The sequence below is a fragment of the Rhinatrema bivittatum genome, chromosome 8 (genome assembly GCF_901001135.1).
Source record: "Rhinatrema bivittatum chromosome 8, aRhiBiv1.1, whole genome shotgun sequence".
Lineage (NCBI taxonomy): Eukaryota > Metazoa > Chordata > Amphibia > Gymnophiona > Rhinatrematidae > Rhinatrema > Rhinatrema bivittatum.
The window spans coordinates 111,075,494-111,094,899 of record NC_042622.1 but is presented as its reverse complement, the minus strand read 5'-3'; the positions used below and the strand labels follow the sequence as shown (position 1 = coordinate 111,094,899).

The 19,406-nt window shown below is 40.6% G+C and overlaps 1 protein-coding gene across 4 annotated transcripts in view; it reads right to left on the bottom strand.

The window, feature by feature from the left end:
* SCAI (suppressor of cancer cell invasion) overlaps positions 1-19,406 on the bottom strand; it is a 340,491-nt gene that overhangs the window by 63,575 nt on the left and 257,510 nt on the right. For all 4 annotated transcript variants that reach the window (XR_003858238.1, XM_029612831.1, XM_029612830.1 and 1 more), the window contains exons 9-10: positions 5,543-5,644; positions 1,192-1,293 (exon numbers count right to left, since the gene is read on the bottom strand). Coding sequence is in view for 3 of the 4 variants with exons in the window: in XM_029612831.1 (XP_029468691.1) it covers positions 1,192-1,293; positions 5,543-5,644 (204 nt within the window). In the remaining variant the exon portion in view is untranslated. The remainder of the gene's footprint in view (positions 1-1,191; positions 1,294-5,542; positions 5,645-19,406) is intronic.

Below are 19,406 nucleotides of genomic sequence, written 5' to 3'. Positions count from 1 at the left end.
AGGCAGACACTAAAGAAAGAAAAAATGTTCGGTTTTGGAAGGCTCCTGTCTTTAAAAAAAAAAAAAAAAAAAAAAATGGTAGCAGGCTTTTCTATTATTAAATAAAGCTATTTGTCACATTTTTAATTAATTTCTAGCTCATTCTTTTTCTTTTCATGTAGACATATGTACAGGGCCAGATTTACCTCCCACAGACAACATGCAAAATTAAAGTTATTTTATGTATGCAATTACATTTCATAGCTGCATCTAAATTTTAGATTTGTGCAAAAAACATCCATTGTTTCCAGAACTCTGCAAAGAGAAAATAAACACTGCACAAGCAAATTCACAAAAAAGAAACCCACTACCGATCCTTTCCTTGTGTTGTAAAACAGTGCTTATTTTACTCCATGGCATTCATTCAGTGGCAGGGGAAAAAAAAAGTTGCTTAAAGAGCTCTAGTTGACACTGCTGGACATTTGGTCAGACCTTAAATCTGGCCCACGCTATGTTGATATGTATTCTAGGTGGGTGAGGGGTATTTCCATGGTGAGAGTAGGGGCAGGGCAATTCACACGTGCTGCACTAGGTACCTCTCACAGATCACAGTAAGTTACAATACAGGCTTAATAGGCAAATGCACTTTCCATTCTGAGAATGCTAACTTCCAAAAAAAAAATATATATATATATACACACACACCTATATAGATATATAGATAGATATTAGCAGGAATGCTAAATAAAAGCTAATAACACGAACTTATCAAGAAGAGGGATATGTAATTAATTTGTTGCTCTCTTGCTATCAGCAGCACTTCCTGAAATACAGTAATCTGAATTTTTTGTAAAAAACAAAAACATAAAACTAATGAATCGGTAAAACTGGATGAGTGTTATTTGTTATGTGCATGGTACATGGATGTTACAGCTGCCATAATAAGAATTTGTTATTCTCATTTTATTTTTACCCTTTTTATAACCCCTTCCCCCTTACAACAGATATAGGCTGAGGTGCCTACTGGATCCCTTGCTGGCCAAAAGCGGTACTGAGCAGTCTCCTGGGATATTGAAACCCTCAGTGCCTTCCTTCCGCCAGCAGGGGTGGCCACAGTAACAGCCGCTGCCTTCCCTCCCTCCCTGGAATACAGAGAAAATCTTCTGGTCTTTGCAACTTTTTCCTTCCAGTTCCTGCAAAGAGGGTACACACCTTAAAAGATGCAGCAAGGAAAGTGAAGAGCTGGCTGAAGGTTGGCTTGTATAGGAGGTACTTGTGGGGATTCTCCCGCTTGGCAGGTTTCTCAGCTGGCTCCTGCAGAAAAGATGCATAGTTCAGAAACAGCTTTAGTAACAGCTTTTTTTTCATATGTTTTTGCTTTTAATTTGCAAGACATTAATTCTCTCTACTCTCTCTCTTCATAACTGTCAATTTAATTTATTGTTTTTATTAACAAATGTGTAAGCACTGTTGCCTTTACAGAACAGTTTATGTAAACAGAAAGTAGAAAACCCTTAACCGGTCAGACCAACTGCATATCTAATAACATCCAAAAGCCTTCTTTTACATTCCGTTCTTGAAATGGGCAGATTTATAAATCACCCTCATAAAAAAACAAAAACCCATCCCTTGGTTCATGCCTGAGCTGAAAGTCCTCAAACAGGCAGCAGACTGAATTGGAAATGGTAGAAATCATCATCACAGACAGATATGTAAGAAAGCAAACACCAGACACTCTACCACAAATCCATCACCAAAGCAAAAAAAAAAAAAAAAGCATATTACTCAACCATAATTCTCCAAACAAAGCTTCCCATGAGAACTATTCCAAACTATCAATAAACTCATATCTCTATCCTCCTCCCTCACAATGTAACAACCTTGCCAGATTATTTAGTGATGAAATCTTGCAAATTTATCCTTAGATTCATCAAAATGTGTTAATAACGCATTGATAACTCCCGTGTTAAGAAATAGGGAAATTTTAGAATTACCACACCATGTGGTAACTTTCCACTTTGCATCGGTAGTATTGCATGGTGCAGTAAACTATTTTTCACATCTTGTGCTAAGGAGAGAGAGCGAGACTGAGACTATCTACAAGGCCCTCATAGTAGTGAAGTATTTATATCTCTATAGGAGAGCCATCTAATAGGTCGAGGTGAGATGGTGGTGGTTTAGGGGCCAGTTTCGCACATAGAGTGAGACATACGAACAGCACAGTACACCTTGCTGAAGATTTGACATTTTATTTTATTTATTTATTTTATTTAAGGGTTTTTATATACCGCGGCTTGTTAGTAAACATCACCTCGGTTTACAATGAACATAAATTAGCAACAAGCTTTACAATCCAACATAATTAAATAGAGATACATCGCTGATAACATTAAATTATAATATAATTCAAATAAACTAAATTAAACTAAATTGACAGGGGGCGTAAGGAGCCGGAGTATCAAATTAATGGTACATTATTAACAGTACAGATCTTAAAAGGTCAGAATTAGGTGATAGCTAAATAACAATATTAATAATATTGCAAGTAAATATGTCGCCAAAGTGTGTTTAGTGTTATTAAACAATAGATAGATTGGAATGGGAAGATAGAATTATATAAAAGTCATATTATATATTTTTACAGAAGGGTCAGGATCACAGATTGTAGAGGTTTGTTTAAACAGCCATGAGGAAAGTCTCACAAAGATGAAATTTCTACTATGTTCTCTTCTCTCACCCTAGCTTGATGGCCCCTAAACCACCACCAACACCTCACCTCGACCTATTAGATGGCCCTACTATAGAGATATAAATAGTTGCACAATATGAGGCCCTCCCCAGAGGCAGGCTCTCTCTCTCTCCTCTTCCCCTCTCCCGTTCTCAAGCCCTGAAATGGCCAAAATGCAATTCAAAACATTTATCGCGAATTGCTTTATGGCCATGTCGGGCATATTGCACAGCCTAACACCAGGAAAAAAGGTGTAGTTATTTCCGGAATTAAAACCATGCAATAGCATGTGTTATGCTATCACACAGTGCGATATTGCCCCTCATTTTACTAAATCCTGCCCCTCCAAAAATTTGCATTCACGCCGTGTGTTATTGTTCTTAGTGCATGTGTTAATGCCATAACGCATTTTGATGAATGACCCTATTAATCAGAACTGAACACCAACCAGGAGGTAGCCTACCACAGAAGCAACAGTCTATCTTATGACTCACATATACAATATTCTGATGTCCTCTTCCAATAAAGAGTAACACCCTTCTGGCCTCCCTTAAAGTGCCGATTTGCCAACAAGACCCTGCCTCTTTTGGTGAATCAAATCAGGCAAAATTGGTGCTACTTCCTATTCTCCTGCACATCAACAACTTCTTGCTGACAGAATGCCGCCTTCCAGACTACCTAGAATGAGCAATTATTCACCTAACACTAAAAGAAACCCTGCCCTTACCCCAGCAATGCTATAAACTTCCACCCAATCTCAAAGCTCCCATTCCTAGGCAAGATCATAGAGAAAGCAGTGTTATAGCTTTAAGAATTCCTGTCATTATCAAATTATATATATAAACACAGAGAGTTTTCCCCCTTGCAAAATTCATCAGGAAACATTGCATATGATTCATATGCAAATAATATCCAGCTATTTCTCTCTCACAGCCAAAATCCAGATATAGCAAATTGTAAACCTTTAACACCTACCTAGAGGAAATATTAACCTGGGTACACCAAAACAAGCTAAACCTGAACCTGCCAAAAGACAGAGGTACTATGACTGGCAAAATAGAACCCAATGACATAAGTTTAAAAGTGACCTTAGAATGGACAGAGCTTTCCTTCACCGCCCAAGTCTGCAGTCTGGGCATTATACTAAAGTCTAAACTCACCATTGAACCCCAAGTCTCTCCACCTTCGGCCAAGCTCTGCCTTTTCCGCCCTTTGATGGATACTCCGGCCTTTGCTACAGTCATCCAAGCATGCATCATCTTCTGCTTCGACTACTGTAATTAACTCTTTATTGGAATGCCAAAGAAACTAAACAGACACCTGCAACTTGTCCAAAACACAGCTGCATGGATATTATAAAACATAAGTAAATTCACCAGAATCACCCCAGTCCTAAAAACCTTATATTGTCGCCCTACTATCTACCATGCCAAGTTCAATATACAGGTCCTGGCATTTAAGACTCTTAAGGGTTGGGCCCCACCTTATCTTAACAGTTCTCTCACCCCATACGTACTTTCCTGCTCTTTACACTTGCTGGAACAAGCTCTCATCATCATCCCACCAACCAAGGGATGCATCTCACCAAAACCTTCTCAAGGTCAGCCCAAACCCTCTGGAACTCCCTACCAACCACCTAACATCCGATTAGCCTCCAACCTCCTAGTCTTCAGAACTCTACTAAAAACTTGGCTTTTTGAAGCAGCCTTTGGGCCTGAAGAATGACCCATCTCAAAGGAAAATTTTCTAAATCCTACAGGCAGACAATACCTGGAAACCTATGTCTGAACCACTGCATAGGCCACTAATTGCTCGGTCTTCATATAATTAGTCTAGCTCTAACCGAACTCACAAAACCCATACCTTCAAGACACAATTTACTAATTTTCAGATAAATCTATGTATATAATAATGTACATGTACCACATACCAAATGTGCATACTCCTTGAGTATGTGAATACAATTGTATATATGATAGTCCTAATAGGGATAATTCATGTATTTACCTAATTTGCAACCTAAGAATACCTTTTACTCGCCCTATGTAACCACCTTCCCCTTCTCCCTTAAAAATAAAGGCATCACTTAATTTCCCTTGGACCTTATCTACCCTCTGCAAGTATTTTTCAACCTCCTGCTGTAACCCAGCCCATGGTTAACTTTGTGAACCAACTCTGTACCATACCTCGATACCCATGCTAATACCCTATCTTTGTTGTGATATTGTAAATTTAACCTTGTTGTAACACACCTTGATCTCTCCAGTTGGAAAGGTGTAATATAAACAAATAATGATTATGATGATTATATCACCATCAAATACCATTACCCCCTCATCCCTGCCAGAGTAAACAAGAAAAGTGCAGAGGATCTGAAGAGGTGTACAAGTTGGACACCATGGGATCAGCCTATTGAGCCCTAGGTGGGTTCAAGCTTCCCACACAACCAGTGCAATCAGTGGAGAATATCACAATATTGTATATGCTCCACCACAATTTCTGTAGCTGGAAAAAAATTAAGGTTTTCAGATCTAAGAAAAATCCTTTCATTTAGTACCTGTCCAATGTTTTGATTTTCTTCCTATTAACAAGATCTGTGAACTTGTTCTCCCTCACTGTCTATCACTCGAACTGCATGTGGGGTCCTGGCTTCTGCTGCCATATAAATGAACAAATACATTCATCTACATTTACATGTTTGCTTTTGTTAACAGCAATCATGCTGGTACTGTGTTCATCAAGATCTAAAATAAGCTTGTAAAAATTCCAGTCTGACCTGTGAAGCTTAAATGCCTACAGACTTTGCAGGGTTAGAAGCCAAAAGAGAAACTTCACCTGCAGTCCAGGTTTATTCATTTGTGAGGCCAAGTTCATGGGTTCCCTTTCCAGAGCTTGCAACATTCGGAACATGTCAACAGTTAATTCACTGAATTTTACCTAGAAGAGAGAAAGCACCCATTATCCACATATAGAAATGCAAATATGAATACTTTTTCCTGTTAGGGCACTACATTCAGAGTCCTGAACATGAATTAAGACTAGGGCACTTTTACCTTTATCTTCATTTGGAATGATGGTATATAAAATGGCTAAATAAATAAATAAAATACCTATAGAAATAGCTATCTTGGGCTTTGTATATCAGGAGACCCACTACATAAGCACACAAGGCTCTGCCCTATTGGCCTGTGTCCTGAAACACCTACAACAGAGGACATCTCTCTGCTTCCTACTCCAGTCCCTTCCAGGCAGCCTGCATTGAATAAAAGGGAGGGGGCTAGCCTGGAGCAGACAAAGCAGAGTAAAAAAAGAGAAACACACTGTTTCCTAATCCAGCCCTTCCTCTTCTGTCATTCAGGGATAGGAGGGAAGCGGTGAATCTGAAGGAGGCACTGAAGAGCAAAGAATAGCCACTCTTCTCCCTAATCCAGTCCCTCTCTCCCTCTTCCCCTGTGGGCAGGGAACAGGAGGTTAGTTAGGGGTGAGGTTGGAGAGGATAGCACAGCATTACCAATACTAAATTTGTGGTCATTTATTCTGTAGTTAGTGAGGGTCTGTTTATGTTCTGCACAGGAAAGGTATTCTGCTGGCATGCAGTTTCTGTATAGGGATCTGTAGCATTCCCGCTTGTTCTGTTTTCCCAGTAGGAAGTATATTGGTGTTTATAAGAACATAAGATTTGCCAAACTGGGTCAAACCAAAGGTCCATCAAGCCCAGTATCCTGCTGACAACAGTGGCCAATCCAGGTCACAAGTACCTGGCATTATCCCAAAAGGTAAATAGATTCCATGCTGCTTATTCCAGTGGATTTCCCAACTCCATCTTAATAATGGTTTATGGACTTTTCCTCCAGGAACTTATTCAAAACATTTTTAAACCCAACTATGCTTTCACTACCTTCTCTGGCAACAAATTCCAGAGTTTAATTATGCATTGAGTACAAAAAAATATTTTCTCCTATTTGTTTTAAATCTATTACCTAGTAACTTAATTGTGTTCCCTAGTCTTTGTACTTTTTGAAAGAGTAAATAACTGATTTCCGTTTACCCGTTCCATTCCACTCACTATTTTATAGACATAAGAACATAAGAAATTGCCATGCTGGGTCAGACCAAGGGTCCATCGAGCCCAGCATCCTGTTTCCAACAGAGGCCAAAACCAGGCCACAAGAACCTGGCAAATACCCAAAAACTAAGTAGAACCCATGCTACTGATGCATTTAATAGCAGTGGCTATTCCCTAATTGATTAATAGCCATTAATGGACTTCTCCTCCAAGAACTTATCCAAACCTTTTTTGAACCCAGCTACACTAACTGCACTAACCACATCCTCTGGCAACAAATTCCAGAGCTTTATTGTGCGTTGAGTGAAAAAGAATTTTCTCCGATTAGTCTTAAATGTGCTACTTGCTAACTTCATGGAATGCCCCCTAGTCCTTCTATTATTCGAAAGTGTAAATAACCGAGTCACATCTACTCGTTCAAGACCTCTCATGATCTTAAACACCTCTATCATATTCCCCCCTCAGCCATCTCTTCTCCAAGCTGAACAGCCCTAACCTCTTCAGCCTTTCCTCATAGGGGAGCTGTTCCATCCCCTTTATCATTTTGGTTGCCCTTCTCTGTACCTTCTCCATTGCAACTATATCTTTTTTGAGATGTGGCGACCAGAATTGTACACAGTATTCAAGGTGCGGTCTCACCATGGAGCGATACAGAGGCATTATGACATTTTCCATTTTATTAACCATTCCCTTCCTAATAATTCCTAACATTCTATTTGCTTTTTTGACTGCTGCAGCACACTGAGCCGACGATTTTAAAGTATTATCCACTATGATGCCTAGATCTTTTTCCTGGATGGTAGCTCCTAATATGGAACCTAACCGTGTAACTACAGCAAGGGTTATTTTTCCCTATATGCAACACCTTGCACTTGTCCACATTAAATTTCATCTGCCATTTGGATGCCCAATATTCCAGATAGACCTCTATCATATCTCCCCTCAGCCCTCTCTTCTCCAAACTGAATAGCTCTAACCTCTTTAGTCTTTCCTCATACAGGAATCGTTCCATCAATTTTATCATTTTAATTGCCTTTCTCTGTACCTTTTTCTAATTCTACTATTTCTTTTTTGAGATACGATGATCAGAATTGCACACAATACTCAAGATATGGTTGCACTATGGAGCAATATAGAGGCATTATAATATTTTCTGTTTTATTCTCCATTCCTTTCCAAATAATTTCTAGCATTGTATTTGCTTTCTCGATTGCCGCCGCACACTGAGCAGAAGATTTTAACATATTATCCATGATGACACCTAGATCTTTTTCCTGAGTGATGACTCCTAATGTGGAACCTTGCATTGTGTAGCTATAGTTTAGATTGCTCTTTCCTAAGAGCATCACTTTGCACTTGTCCACATTAAATGTCATCTGCAATTTACATGCCCAGTTTCCCAGTCTTGCAAGGTCCTCTTGCAATTTCTCACAATTCTATTATGATTTAACAACTTTGAATTATTTTGTGTCAACTGCAAATTTGATCACTTACTTATGGCTCCCATTTCCAGGTCTTTTATAAATATATTAAAAAGCAGTGGTCCCAGAAAGGAACCCTAGGATGCTCCACTATTCACCTTTCTCCGTTGAGAAAACTATTAGTCCTATTCCCTGTTTTCTATCTTTTAACCAATTCCCAATGTACAATAGAACACTGCCCCCATCCCATGATGTTTTAATTTCCTAAAAAGTCTCTCATGAAGGTCTCTGTCAAATGCTTTCTCAAAATCAAGATACAGTATATCAACTGGTTCACCTTTATCCACATTTTTTATTACACCCTCAAAACAATGTAGCAGATTGGAGAGCAAGACTTCCTTTGTCCCATTAAATTATGACTATATATGTTCTGTAATTTTGTTCTTTGGTAGTTTCTACTATTTTGCCTGACACTGGTAGAATATTTGCAGTGTTGCCTTTTCAAATAGGGATTTTGCTATGTGAGTCCTAAGAGTTAGGACTGTTTTGGTATGCCAGGTTTGTTATATTGGTTCTTAATGACTTTTTTGCAGGTTTTGTGTTACTTCACGAAGTATCTGGTAAGGGAACATGGGCGTAGCGTCCGTAGTGCACAGTTGTACACAGGCACCACCAACTTTGAAACAGGGTGTGCCGTACACCACAAACTGCGTGCACATCCAGAAACGTGGTACCAAGAAGAGGAAAAGGGCCAGGAGGCCACCAATGGCTGAGAAGAGGAGCAGGCCCAGGAGGCCACTGGCAGCCAAGAAGAGGAAGAAGCCCGTTCTCCCATTTCTCTAAGTGTGCTGGCCTTCAAACCACATGCAGCCAGGATCTTGTGTATCACAAGATCAGGATAGAGCAGTGATGGCCAACCTTTTGAGCTCAGTGTGTCAAAATTCATAAAAAACCCGAGCATAACTCGGGCGGTGTGTCACGTCTAGAAAAATCCATAATTTTGTGATATTTGTAGCTCTAATTAATAACAGTTATAATTTTAATATATGTACTGTATTTATTAATAAAGCAAAAACAAATAATTCTTTTCCTTACCTGCTTAGTGACTTTTTTGTTGCTGAATTTCATTGGCTAAATCTTCATTTGAAGGTTGGTATTTCGTACACTTGAAGCCCAAGCAAGCGTTACAAACTTCATCTGTCAGTCTGTTTCTTTTATTGGCTCCCATTCATTTTCTCACACTCCCTCCCCATCCCCCAGGCATGCACACATTCATTCTCACACACACAGACCCCCAGGCAGGCACCCATGCATTCACACACATACACCCCCAGGCAGACTCCCATTCATACACATGCACACACTAAAGGCAGACCCCCCTCTCTTTCTTTTGCCAGCAACCTCGGAGCCTCTCTCATTCCTCTGCTGCCACTGTCACTGCTGCCACATGGCTATTGGGGAGGTGCCGATTCCTGCTACTGACACTGAAGTCCATTCTGCTGCCTCCTCTGTGCAGGCCCTGTGGGCTTCCACTTTCTCCATGCTGATCTCGTACATTGTGAGATCCGTAGAGAAAGTGCTATTCTTGCACATTCACAAAGATTACATGTGCCAATCACTAAAAAGTAATCTATATTTTTTTTTTGCCTTTGCTGTCTGATCTTAGTTTTCTAATTGGTTGGTCACAGGCTTTTTTTTTTTTCCCCCACTTTCCCTTTCTTATTTTTTTTGCCAATTCCTTTTATATTGTCTTTTTTTCTGTCTCTTTTCTCTCCATCTTCTTCCCTCAGGGGAAGAAGATGGAGAGAATGAGTCAGGTTCTCATTCTCACATGCATTTCTTTCTCTCACACACACACACAGGCTCTCACTGTCACATGCTCTCTCATACACTCATTCATACACACAATTTCTCACTGGCACATGCTGTCTGACTTATACACCCAGGCTCTCTCTCAATCACACATGCTCAAGCACAGGCTCTCACTGTCACATGCTGTCTCTCATACAATCATTTATACACACAGTCTCTCACTGGCACATGCTTATCTGACTCTCACACACAGGCTCTCTCTCTCTCACACATGCTGTCTTGCTCAAGCACATGCTGTCTCTGCAAACATTCAGGTCCTCACTCTCAAACACAATCTCTCAACTCATCTCATACACGCATACACACACACACCCTCTACAGACCCTCAGCCTCTCTCTCACCTCTGGGCCTCCTCTTCGCGGGTCGCCACAGGATGGGCCCTGCAGCGGCCCTGATCTTCTCAGGCCGCAGTGGCCCTGTTACTGGGCCTCTTCCTCTTCTCAGGCCGCTGCGACTTGGAATTCGCGGCGGCCCGTAAGGGCAAGTGCTGCTCCTCTTCTGCATGCGCTGATGCTTCTTCTCCTTCCTGCCCACGCGGCTCCGGCAACGTTTACTTCCGGGGCCACACAGGCAGGAAGGAGGAGGAGCATCAGCGCGTTTAAATGCGATCTGTTTCTTCTGGCCGTGGTGATGTGAGCCTCACCACGGCCCTGCCTATTGCTGCGCCAAATGAGCCTCCCTGCGCCCGGGGACATTGGGGAGGGGGGTGGAGGGATCCGGAGGGTGGGAGGATACTAAAAAACAAATTTTAAAGGGTCGGTGCAGCCGAAAAAAAAAAGGCTCGGCACAGCCGATTAAAAAAAAAAAAAAATTCCCGATAGTCCATGAAACGCTGTGCGTGTCAGCAAAAACGTCTTGGCATGTCACCTCTGACACGCGTGTCATAGGTTAGCCTTCACTGGGATAGAGGAAGTGTTAGCCCTACGAGTTTTGAATAACATGGGGCAGGCACATGAGAAGCAATGGGAGAATGGGTTCCTTTTTCTTTTCGGCCGCTGGTGGCCTCCCAGACCTGCTCTTCTTCTCATCTGCTGGTAGCCTTCCAGACCCAATGGGGAGCCTGCCTAGGTCTTTGTGTATGTGAGTGAAAGGGAACTTGCCTGGGTTTCAGTGTGTATGTGTATGAATGGTAGCCTCCCTGGGTGAGTGTGTGGATGGAAACCTGCCTGGGTGTGTGTGTGTGAATGGGGGCCTGCCTGAGTGTAGTGTGTAAGAGAGAGAGAGAGCATGTGGGTGTAAAAGCCTGTATGTGTATGTGTGAGAGAGAGAGAGAGAGAAAGTAAGTAGGTGTGAGAGCCTGTGTGTGAGTGTGAGGGAGTATATGGGTGTGTGGGAGTGGGAGCCTGCATGTGAGAATGAGATCCTCTATGTGTGTATGTATGTATGTATGGATGGATGGAAGTGGGAGCCTGCATGTGAGAAAGAGCAATGGAGAGCTTGTGTGTTTCTGTGGCAATATGAAGCTGTGTGAGAGAGAATGTGGGTGTCTATGGGGGGAAATGAGAGCCTGCATGTGAGAGTGAGAGCCTGTGTGGGTGAGTGAGAAAGTGGTAGCCTGTATGTGAGAATAAGAGCCTGTGTGTCTGAGTGTAAGAGAACATGTAAAAGTGAGAGCCTGTATGTGTCTGAGGGGGAATGGGTGCCTGTGTGTCAGACGCATGTGAGTGTGATAGCCTTTATGTGAATAAGAGCATGTAAGAGTGAGAAGCTTGCGTGAGTATGTGTGTGGGGGGGGGGGGGGGGAGAGACTGGGAGCTTGCATGTGAGAGATAGCATGTGAGAACGAGAGCCTTTATGTAAGAGAGAGCAAGTGAGAGACAGCATATGAAAGTGGGAGCCTGTGTGTATATGAGAGAGAGCACGCAAGAGTGGGATCCTATGTGAGAGAAAGCTTGTGTGTGACAGCATGTATGTGAGAGAGCCTGTGTGTGTATGGAGGAAGGAAAGAAGACAGGAGGAGAGAGAAGAAACAGAAAAAATAAGAGACTGAAAAAGGAATAAGAAAAAGACAGACTAGGGGAAAAAAAGAGACTGGGATCAACTGATTAGAAAAATAAGATTAGACAACAAAGGTAAAAATATATATATTTTGCCTTTCAGCAACTGGAATATGCCATCTTTGGGAATGCATATTTCCTATATACTTGTATTTTGCTTTTTCTTCAGTATTCCAGAGTTCACAGAGTCTGGTTTTGCCTCCATATTTCTGTTTCTAATTTGTAGTCCCTTATTCTGTATTAGGTAATGGTCTGTCTGTGATGTGCATGTGTGACAGAGGTGCAGTATTTTGCCTAGCGTATAGCTTCTCTGTAGGGATTTTTAGCAGTCTGGCTTGTTCTGTTTGCCCAGTAGGTGTGCATTAGTGTCATAGGGCCTGGTGTGTCACACACAGGCTCTCACAGGCAGGCATGCAGGAGAGAGAGCATGTGTGTGAGAGAGAGAGGAGTGTGTGTGAAAGCACGGACATGTATACGAGAGAGGGAATGTTGAAACCCTTTGGGTTTCCTGTTTACAGTATAGTTTTTGTTGGCACGTTTTTATTTTGTATTTGGTGAGGGTTTGTCTGTATTTTAAAGGCCCAGTTCTTGTGTAACTTTAATTTTTACTGTGAAAATTATGGTACTTATCACTGGCTTTTATGGCATTATGGTCCTCTATTCCTCATTTCTATTTTAAACAGGTTTGCTTTTTATTAATTTCATTTGCATGCAGAAAAATGATTTTGAATGTTCTTGCAGAAAATATTTTTTTCATTAACATTTTATTGTAACTGATGTTAGTAGATTAGGTGATTATTTTAAGGGATGGATTTAGTTAATTTTCCCTCTAAGGACTGGGTTGCTGTGAACATAAAATTGATAGGCTTTTAGTGCTCACAAGATAATTCAAGAGGGTGGACTGTGTTCTAGGATACATGACAGCAGCAAATTTTCTGGTGCACCACCAACTTCAGCAGTCACCCTATGCCCCTGTAAGGGATGGAGTCTGTCCTTGTTACTGAGGTGACCACAGAATGTTTTATAGTGAGTATATTTGTATTGTGTGTGTGTATATATTTGAAAGTATGGGGAAAATTAAAAAAAAAATGTTCAGGTAGGTGCAAAGTCTACTGGTACTTTTATTCATAGATTTTGCACCGATTCTCATAGGTACATTTCCCTTTGAAAACCATGCAAAGCAAAAAGTACCTACATAAATTTGTGCTTCCTTTTTCTGTTGATATTTTTTCCAGTCATAACTATGCACATAATTTTAGTAATGCAAAACTACATGCAATATTGCATTCTCCTGTCTTACTCTACCCAGGGAATGCATCCTCAAAAAGTACAGGTAAAATACGTGCTTTATGGAAAATGCTTATTTTTACCTGCATAGAGTGTGAGCAATTTTGAAAGAGCCCTTTAATCCATGTAAATAACTATTGTCTGACAGTCTGTTTTTACAAGATTGTTCTAGAAGGAGTGGTGGTAGGGTCATAATGATTGTTCAGTTTATCAAAATCTCAAAGGAGACCTATGGGCTTAAAAATAATTGGGGTGGGGGAGGCAAGGTGAAGTTTCACTTAGGGTGCCTAATACCCTTGTAATAGCCCTGCCCATGGCTCAAGGCTCAATACCATGCTCTTGTCAGCCTGCACCAGCCTGGAGGAGGAAATGCCTTATGCTTCACTTGCATGGGTTAGCACAAACCAGAAGATAGAGGGGTACTTGTGTCAGCATGTGCAGGCCAGAAGCAAAGATAGCGACATGTGGCTGCCCTCCTGTCAGCCAAAGCAGATGAAAGTTGCAGCAGTGAGCTGCCAGTATTAGATTAATGGTGGAAATGGGGAACAAAGGGGAAAAGTGTGGGGGGTCAGGAAAGAGAAGGGAGCGTAGTGGTCAATATAGAAAAAATAAAAAGGAGTTTAGCAGGGTATGCAGCTCATCTGCTTATTGGATGCTTATTTTATGACCATATTACTCTTCATCTCAAAGACCTGCATTGGCTGCCTGTTGCTCAGAGAATTCAATTTAAGATTGCAACAATGGTATTTAAAGCTGTTCAAAATGGTGAACCGAGATATCTGGCAAATATTCTGTATTAGTATACTCCTGGCTAGACGTATTCATTAAGGTGATAGTTTTTCCTTATTGTTCCTTCCTTCAAATTAGTCAGATTACAGGAAACTCAATCACATTTTTTCTGCAATAGGACGAACTTTGTGGAATGCTTTGCCACACAGTTGAATTTACAGAATTAAAAAGTTTTTTTGGAAGCAGGTTAAGGCTTACAATATTACAGCAGGCATATTTAATCTGAATTCCTGTATTTTGGCTAGTCTTCAAATAGAGTCTTATGATATGAAATCCTTTATGAAAATCGGCATTACAGGAACAGCCCTGCACTGGTTTAAATCGTACCTAGAGAACAGACACTACAAAGTCAGAATTGGGAACACAGAATCCACACCCATCCATCTAACTCAAGGTGTTCCCCAAGGCTCCTCCCTATCATCCACCCTCTTCAACATATACCTGTTGCCCCTTTGCCAACTCCTCTCTGATCTTGGCCTCTCCCACTTCATTTATGCCGATGTTCAAATCCTCATCCCCATACAAGAATCACTATCCAAGTCCCTCGAAACCTGGGAAAACTGCTTCACTTCAATAACCTCCTCACAAACCTGCACCTTGCCCTAAACACATCAAAAACCGAGCTCCTCATCATCTCTCCCCACCACAATTTAATGCCCTCCCCCGACATCAACCACCTCCTCCCCTCTACCTCTTTCCCCCCAACATGTACGAGACCCTTGGTGTCACTATTGACAATCAACTGAACCTGAAAATAATTAATCAACGCAACCATAAAAGAATGCTTCTTTAAACTCCATGTCCTCAAAAAACTTAAACCACTCCTCCATTTTAATGATCTCCACACAGTCTTGCAGACCACAATTTTTTCTAAAATTGACTATTGCAACTCTCTACTCCTAGGCCTCCCCACCGCAACCATCAAACCACTCCAGATGCTGCAAAATGCCTCTGCCAGAATTCTAACACCCGCAAGTCTGACCACATTACTGCCATTCTCAAGGATCTCCACTGGCTTCCAATCTTTTCTCGTCTCTACCGGTTTACATCCCATCGTCAATCTTACGTAGCTGGCAGAAAAAGATCTTTGATTTTAATTGGAGGAGGTTTGCAAGACAGGTGTTATATTTACCAAAATTATAGGGAGGCTTGGGAGTACCCAACATCATATGGTACTATACTGCGTCTCAATTGAGAGCCATGCTAGATATCAATCGCCGTACGGCTCCCAAACAATGGGCACAAATCGAACAGACTACTGTAGGCCCCATGGAGCTAGCTGCCCTCCCATGGCAACCCTGCAATACCTGGCGCCCTGTTCAGGGTATTCCATGGTCGCTGGAAGTTACTTTGCGCATCTGGGTGCATAGCAGACAACGGCTGGTTGGGGATCATAAATACTTCTATCAAACTTCCCTCATGAACAATGTGTACCTACCCATTGGTTATCAAGCTCAATCTTGGAGGGAAAAGGGGATCACTACTATAGGACACCTGCTGCTTCAGGGTGAGTTTCTCTCCATGGAACGGCTGTCTGATTTATTCCATCTAGATCACCATGATTTTTTGGCTTATGCACAGGTTACCCATTTTGTATGCTATTTACAGAGATCCAACTCCCTGCGACCGGGCCGGTCACTGTTGGAGTCGTATTTTTTAAACAGCGACTCACTTAAAGGGTCTATAATCTAAAATCTATCAATTATTTTTCTCACATGAGGCTGTCTTGCAAATTTATTACACAATGGGAATCCGACCTGGGCAAACAACTGGGAGCAAAAACATGGGGAGCGATCATATGCACAGCTAGAAGGTTTTCTATATCCGCTCGACTGCAACAGAACTGCTACAAAATGATTTATAGGTGGTACCTCAGCCTGGATAAACTCCACAGGTTTTATCCCCAAATACTGGCTACATGTTGGCGTGAATGTGGGGACCATGGCACTTACTTGCATATCTGTTGGGCATGCCCTCAGCTTACACCCTTTTGGGATGCGATTTTTACTTGGTTAAGTGAATTACTGGGCATAACTGTAGTGCCTTCTGTTGAAATTGCACTGTTATATATATTTCCTGATACTATCAGCAAGACTCAACAACGATTTTGTACCCAACTATTCATAGCTGCCCGCAGCCAGGTGGCACTTAGATGGAAATCGAATCAGTTGCCCAAGCTTAGGGAAGTTATTGAAAAATTACATTACTACTATCATTTAGTATCCTTAACAGCCAATAAATATAATCGAATGGCTTCCTTCATGAAAACATAGCAACCTTTTTTGGATTATATCTCACAATTGTGATATATACACGCTGCTGCTTATCTGACACGCCTTACTTGTACTCTGTGACTTATAGGCCTACGCTCTCGTGTATATGGATTAGTAACGTTTATTTATATGGATTTCTTTTATAGTAGCTGAGAAGGAGGACATGTGATCTGATTTGTTCTTATATTATTTTGCTTTCCATGTTCCAGTATTACTCAGAATTACTGAATCTGTTATGTTATCTTTGTGGACTCTATCATGTTGGGGGAGGGGTGGGGATTATTGCACTGTATGCAACATGTAGTTTGTATAGGTTGTGCTTGTTTCAAACTTTAAAAAATTTAACAAAAATTTAAATTAAAAAAAAAAAAAATTGGGAGGGTCAAGTAGTGATTTTAGATGATATAAAAGGTGCAGCTTGAAAAACAAAGTTTGTATAAGACTTTATTCTGACTCGAGAAAGAGATTGTGTGTTTTCCATAGCAGGTCCAAAGCTTTGGAATCCTCTATCCAAGATGTTACTGTGATGCCAGACAGAAAGATATTTAAATGTGAGGTAAAAACATGGCTATTCAAAAATGCATATAACCTAACTTAAAAACATCAGAATGTAAAGAACAATAATAACAAGATAGACGAGAGATATTATTTGAAGTATGAGGGCTAAAACAATGAGAGAACATAAGAATCTTAAAACAATGTAGACTATTGTGATATTTGTTATATTATTTTCCAGTATTACTTACATGAAGTCTTAGATCTTTAGTACGCATTTTTTTTAAATTCTTTTTTTATTTTGAAAAAAAAATACAGACAGCAATAGCATGTCATAGAATCAGGGTATGATTCATAAGAAAACAAAGAAAATCAAATTACAATTTATTTATTTATTTATGTTTTTTATATACCGGTCTTCTTACATTATATGCAAATCAAATCGGTTTACAGAGAACTATTAAAAGGTTTGCTTGGGAGCAATTACATATAACAAATAACTTTTTGAACAAACAGATAAATAGAACTTTTTAAACAATAGTTACATAGATAAATATATTAGACAAATACACTGAATTATAAATGTAAATGTCTTAATGTTTTAAATAAAACTTTTAAATAGCCTTTATAAAAGGAAGAAAAAATAAAAATAGATAACCAAAGGACAACGTCTAACTCAAACATGATGTTAGGAATTATTCCTATTCCTAAATGTATAGATGTCTTGCTGGAAAACAGAAGTCATTGGAAAACTAACTTCCGCTTGAGTGCATTAACTGAAACATTGTGGGAAAGAAAATGAAGAGGAGGGGATGACATTAAGAAAAAAAAATACAATTTTTAGACCATAACCCATGGTACTCTGAAATAGGGAGAGATCAAAAGTAACAAAAAGCACTATATAAGGTAATAAAGAAACATGAAACAATGGAAGAGAGATAGAATATATATAATTAATCTATTTCCTGGTTGGCATCATCTGGAGGTTGATAAGAATCAAGAAAAAAGACATAATTGATACGACTCCATATTTCTTGATCTTTCAGCTGCATTCGAGACTATAATTCATCAAATTCTCCTATCCTGTCTCATCAACTTAGGAATTTAAACATATTTCAACAAATCTTTGTTAACCAAATCCCTTCAACCCCTTTTCCACTCAACACAGGTGTTCCTCAAGGATCAGCATTATCGGCTGACTTATTTAACATTTATCTCACTCCAATCTGTCAGTTGCTTTCCACCTTAGCGTAACCTATAGAATATACGCCGATGATATTCAATTCTACTTTCCCACTGAACACACATGGAATGATACATTGAAATTTCTCAAACTCTCATTAACTACTGTCAAAAAATGGCTACCACATAATAAACTCAGCCTAAACCTATCCAAAACAGAAATACTCATTTTAGTAAACTCCATTTTTTATGACATACCCACCTCAATTTGCATTGATAATTCCACTATCAACATTGTAACACAAGTTCATAACTTGGGCATCATACTAGACTCAAACCTCAACCTTCACACACATAAAAACATTTTTAAAATCATCCTATCATAAATTACGTCTTCTCAGACACATAAAACCGCTACTCAATCCTATTCACTTCCACACAATACTTCAAGCTCTAATCTTATCATGCCTAAACTACTGCAACTCCTTATATCTAGGCCTCCCACAAGTCACCATCCATCCTCTCCAACTATTACAAAATTCCGCAGTCCTTCTCCTCACCAATAGCAGGCTTCATGATCACATTTCTCCAGTACTTTATCAACTACATTGGCTCCGGTAAAATGGCGTATTCATTACAAAACCCTTACAATTATCCACAACCTGTTTTATAACAGCTCTACTTGGTTATCTGCAACATTACACATCTATACCCTGTGTAGGAACATTAGGTCCAAAAATAAACTTCTACTTTAAATCCCATTACCCAAAACTACATGCTTAATCATAACAAGAAAAACGATTGTTCTCTATCGAAGGCTCTATCCTCTGGAACACATTACCTCCTGATTTAAAATTAATTTCTGATAAAATATGTTATGATTCTGCCCCATGGGCAGCTTCTCACCCTTCTTTTCTGCCTTCATCTGCAGCCCGGAGGCTGCCAACACGTACCTTATGCAGCTGGAGCCACGCTTGCTGCATCTCCCCGCGGCCCGGAGGCCGTCGCCGTTGACCATCGTGGCCGGAGCCATGCTTTCACATCTAAGACTGCTTGGAAGCCGTCCATACTTTCTTTATGTGGCAGGAGCCACTCCTGGGCAGTGTCGTGCAGCACGGAGGCCGCTGGTATTCCCAGCATAGCTGGAGCCGCGCTGCTGCTTCTCCCTGCGGCCAGGAGGCCGTCCGTGTTTTCTTCTTGCGGCATGAAGCCGCCTGCAGCATTCCCATGTGGCCCGGAGGCCACTGACATACCTTGCACCCCTCCGAGGGTGAGGGCCTGCATTCCTGGTCTTTCCTGAGGCAGGAAGCCGCCTTT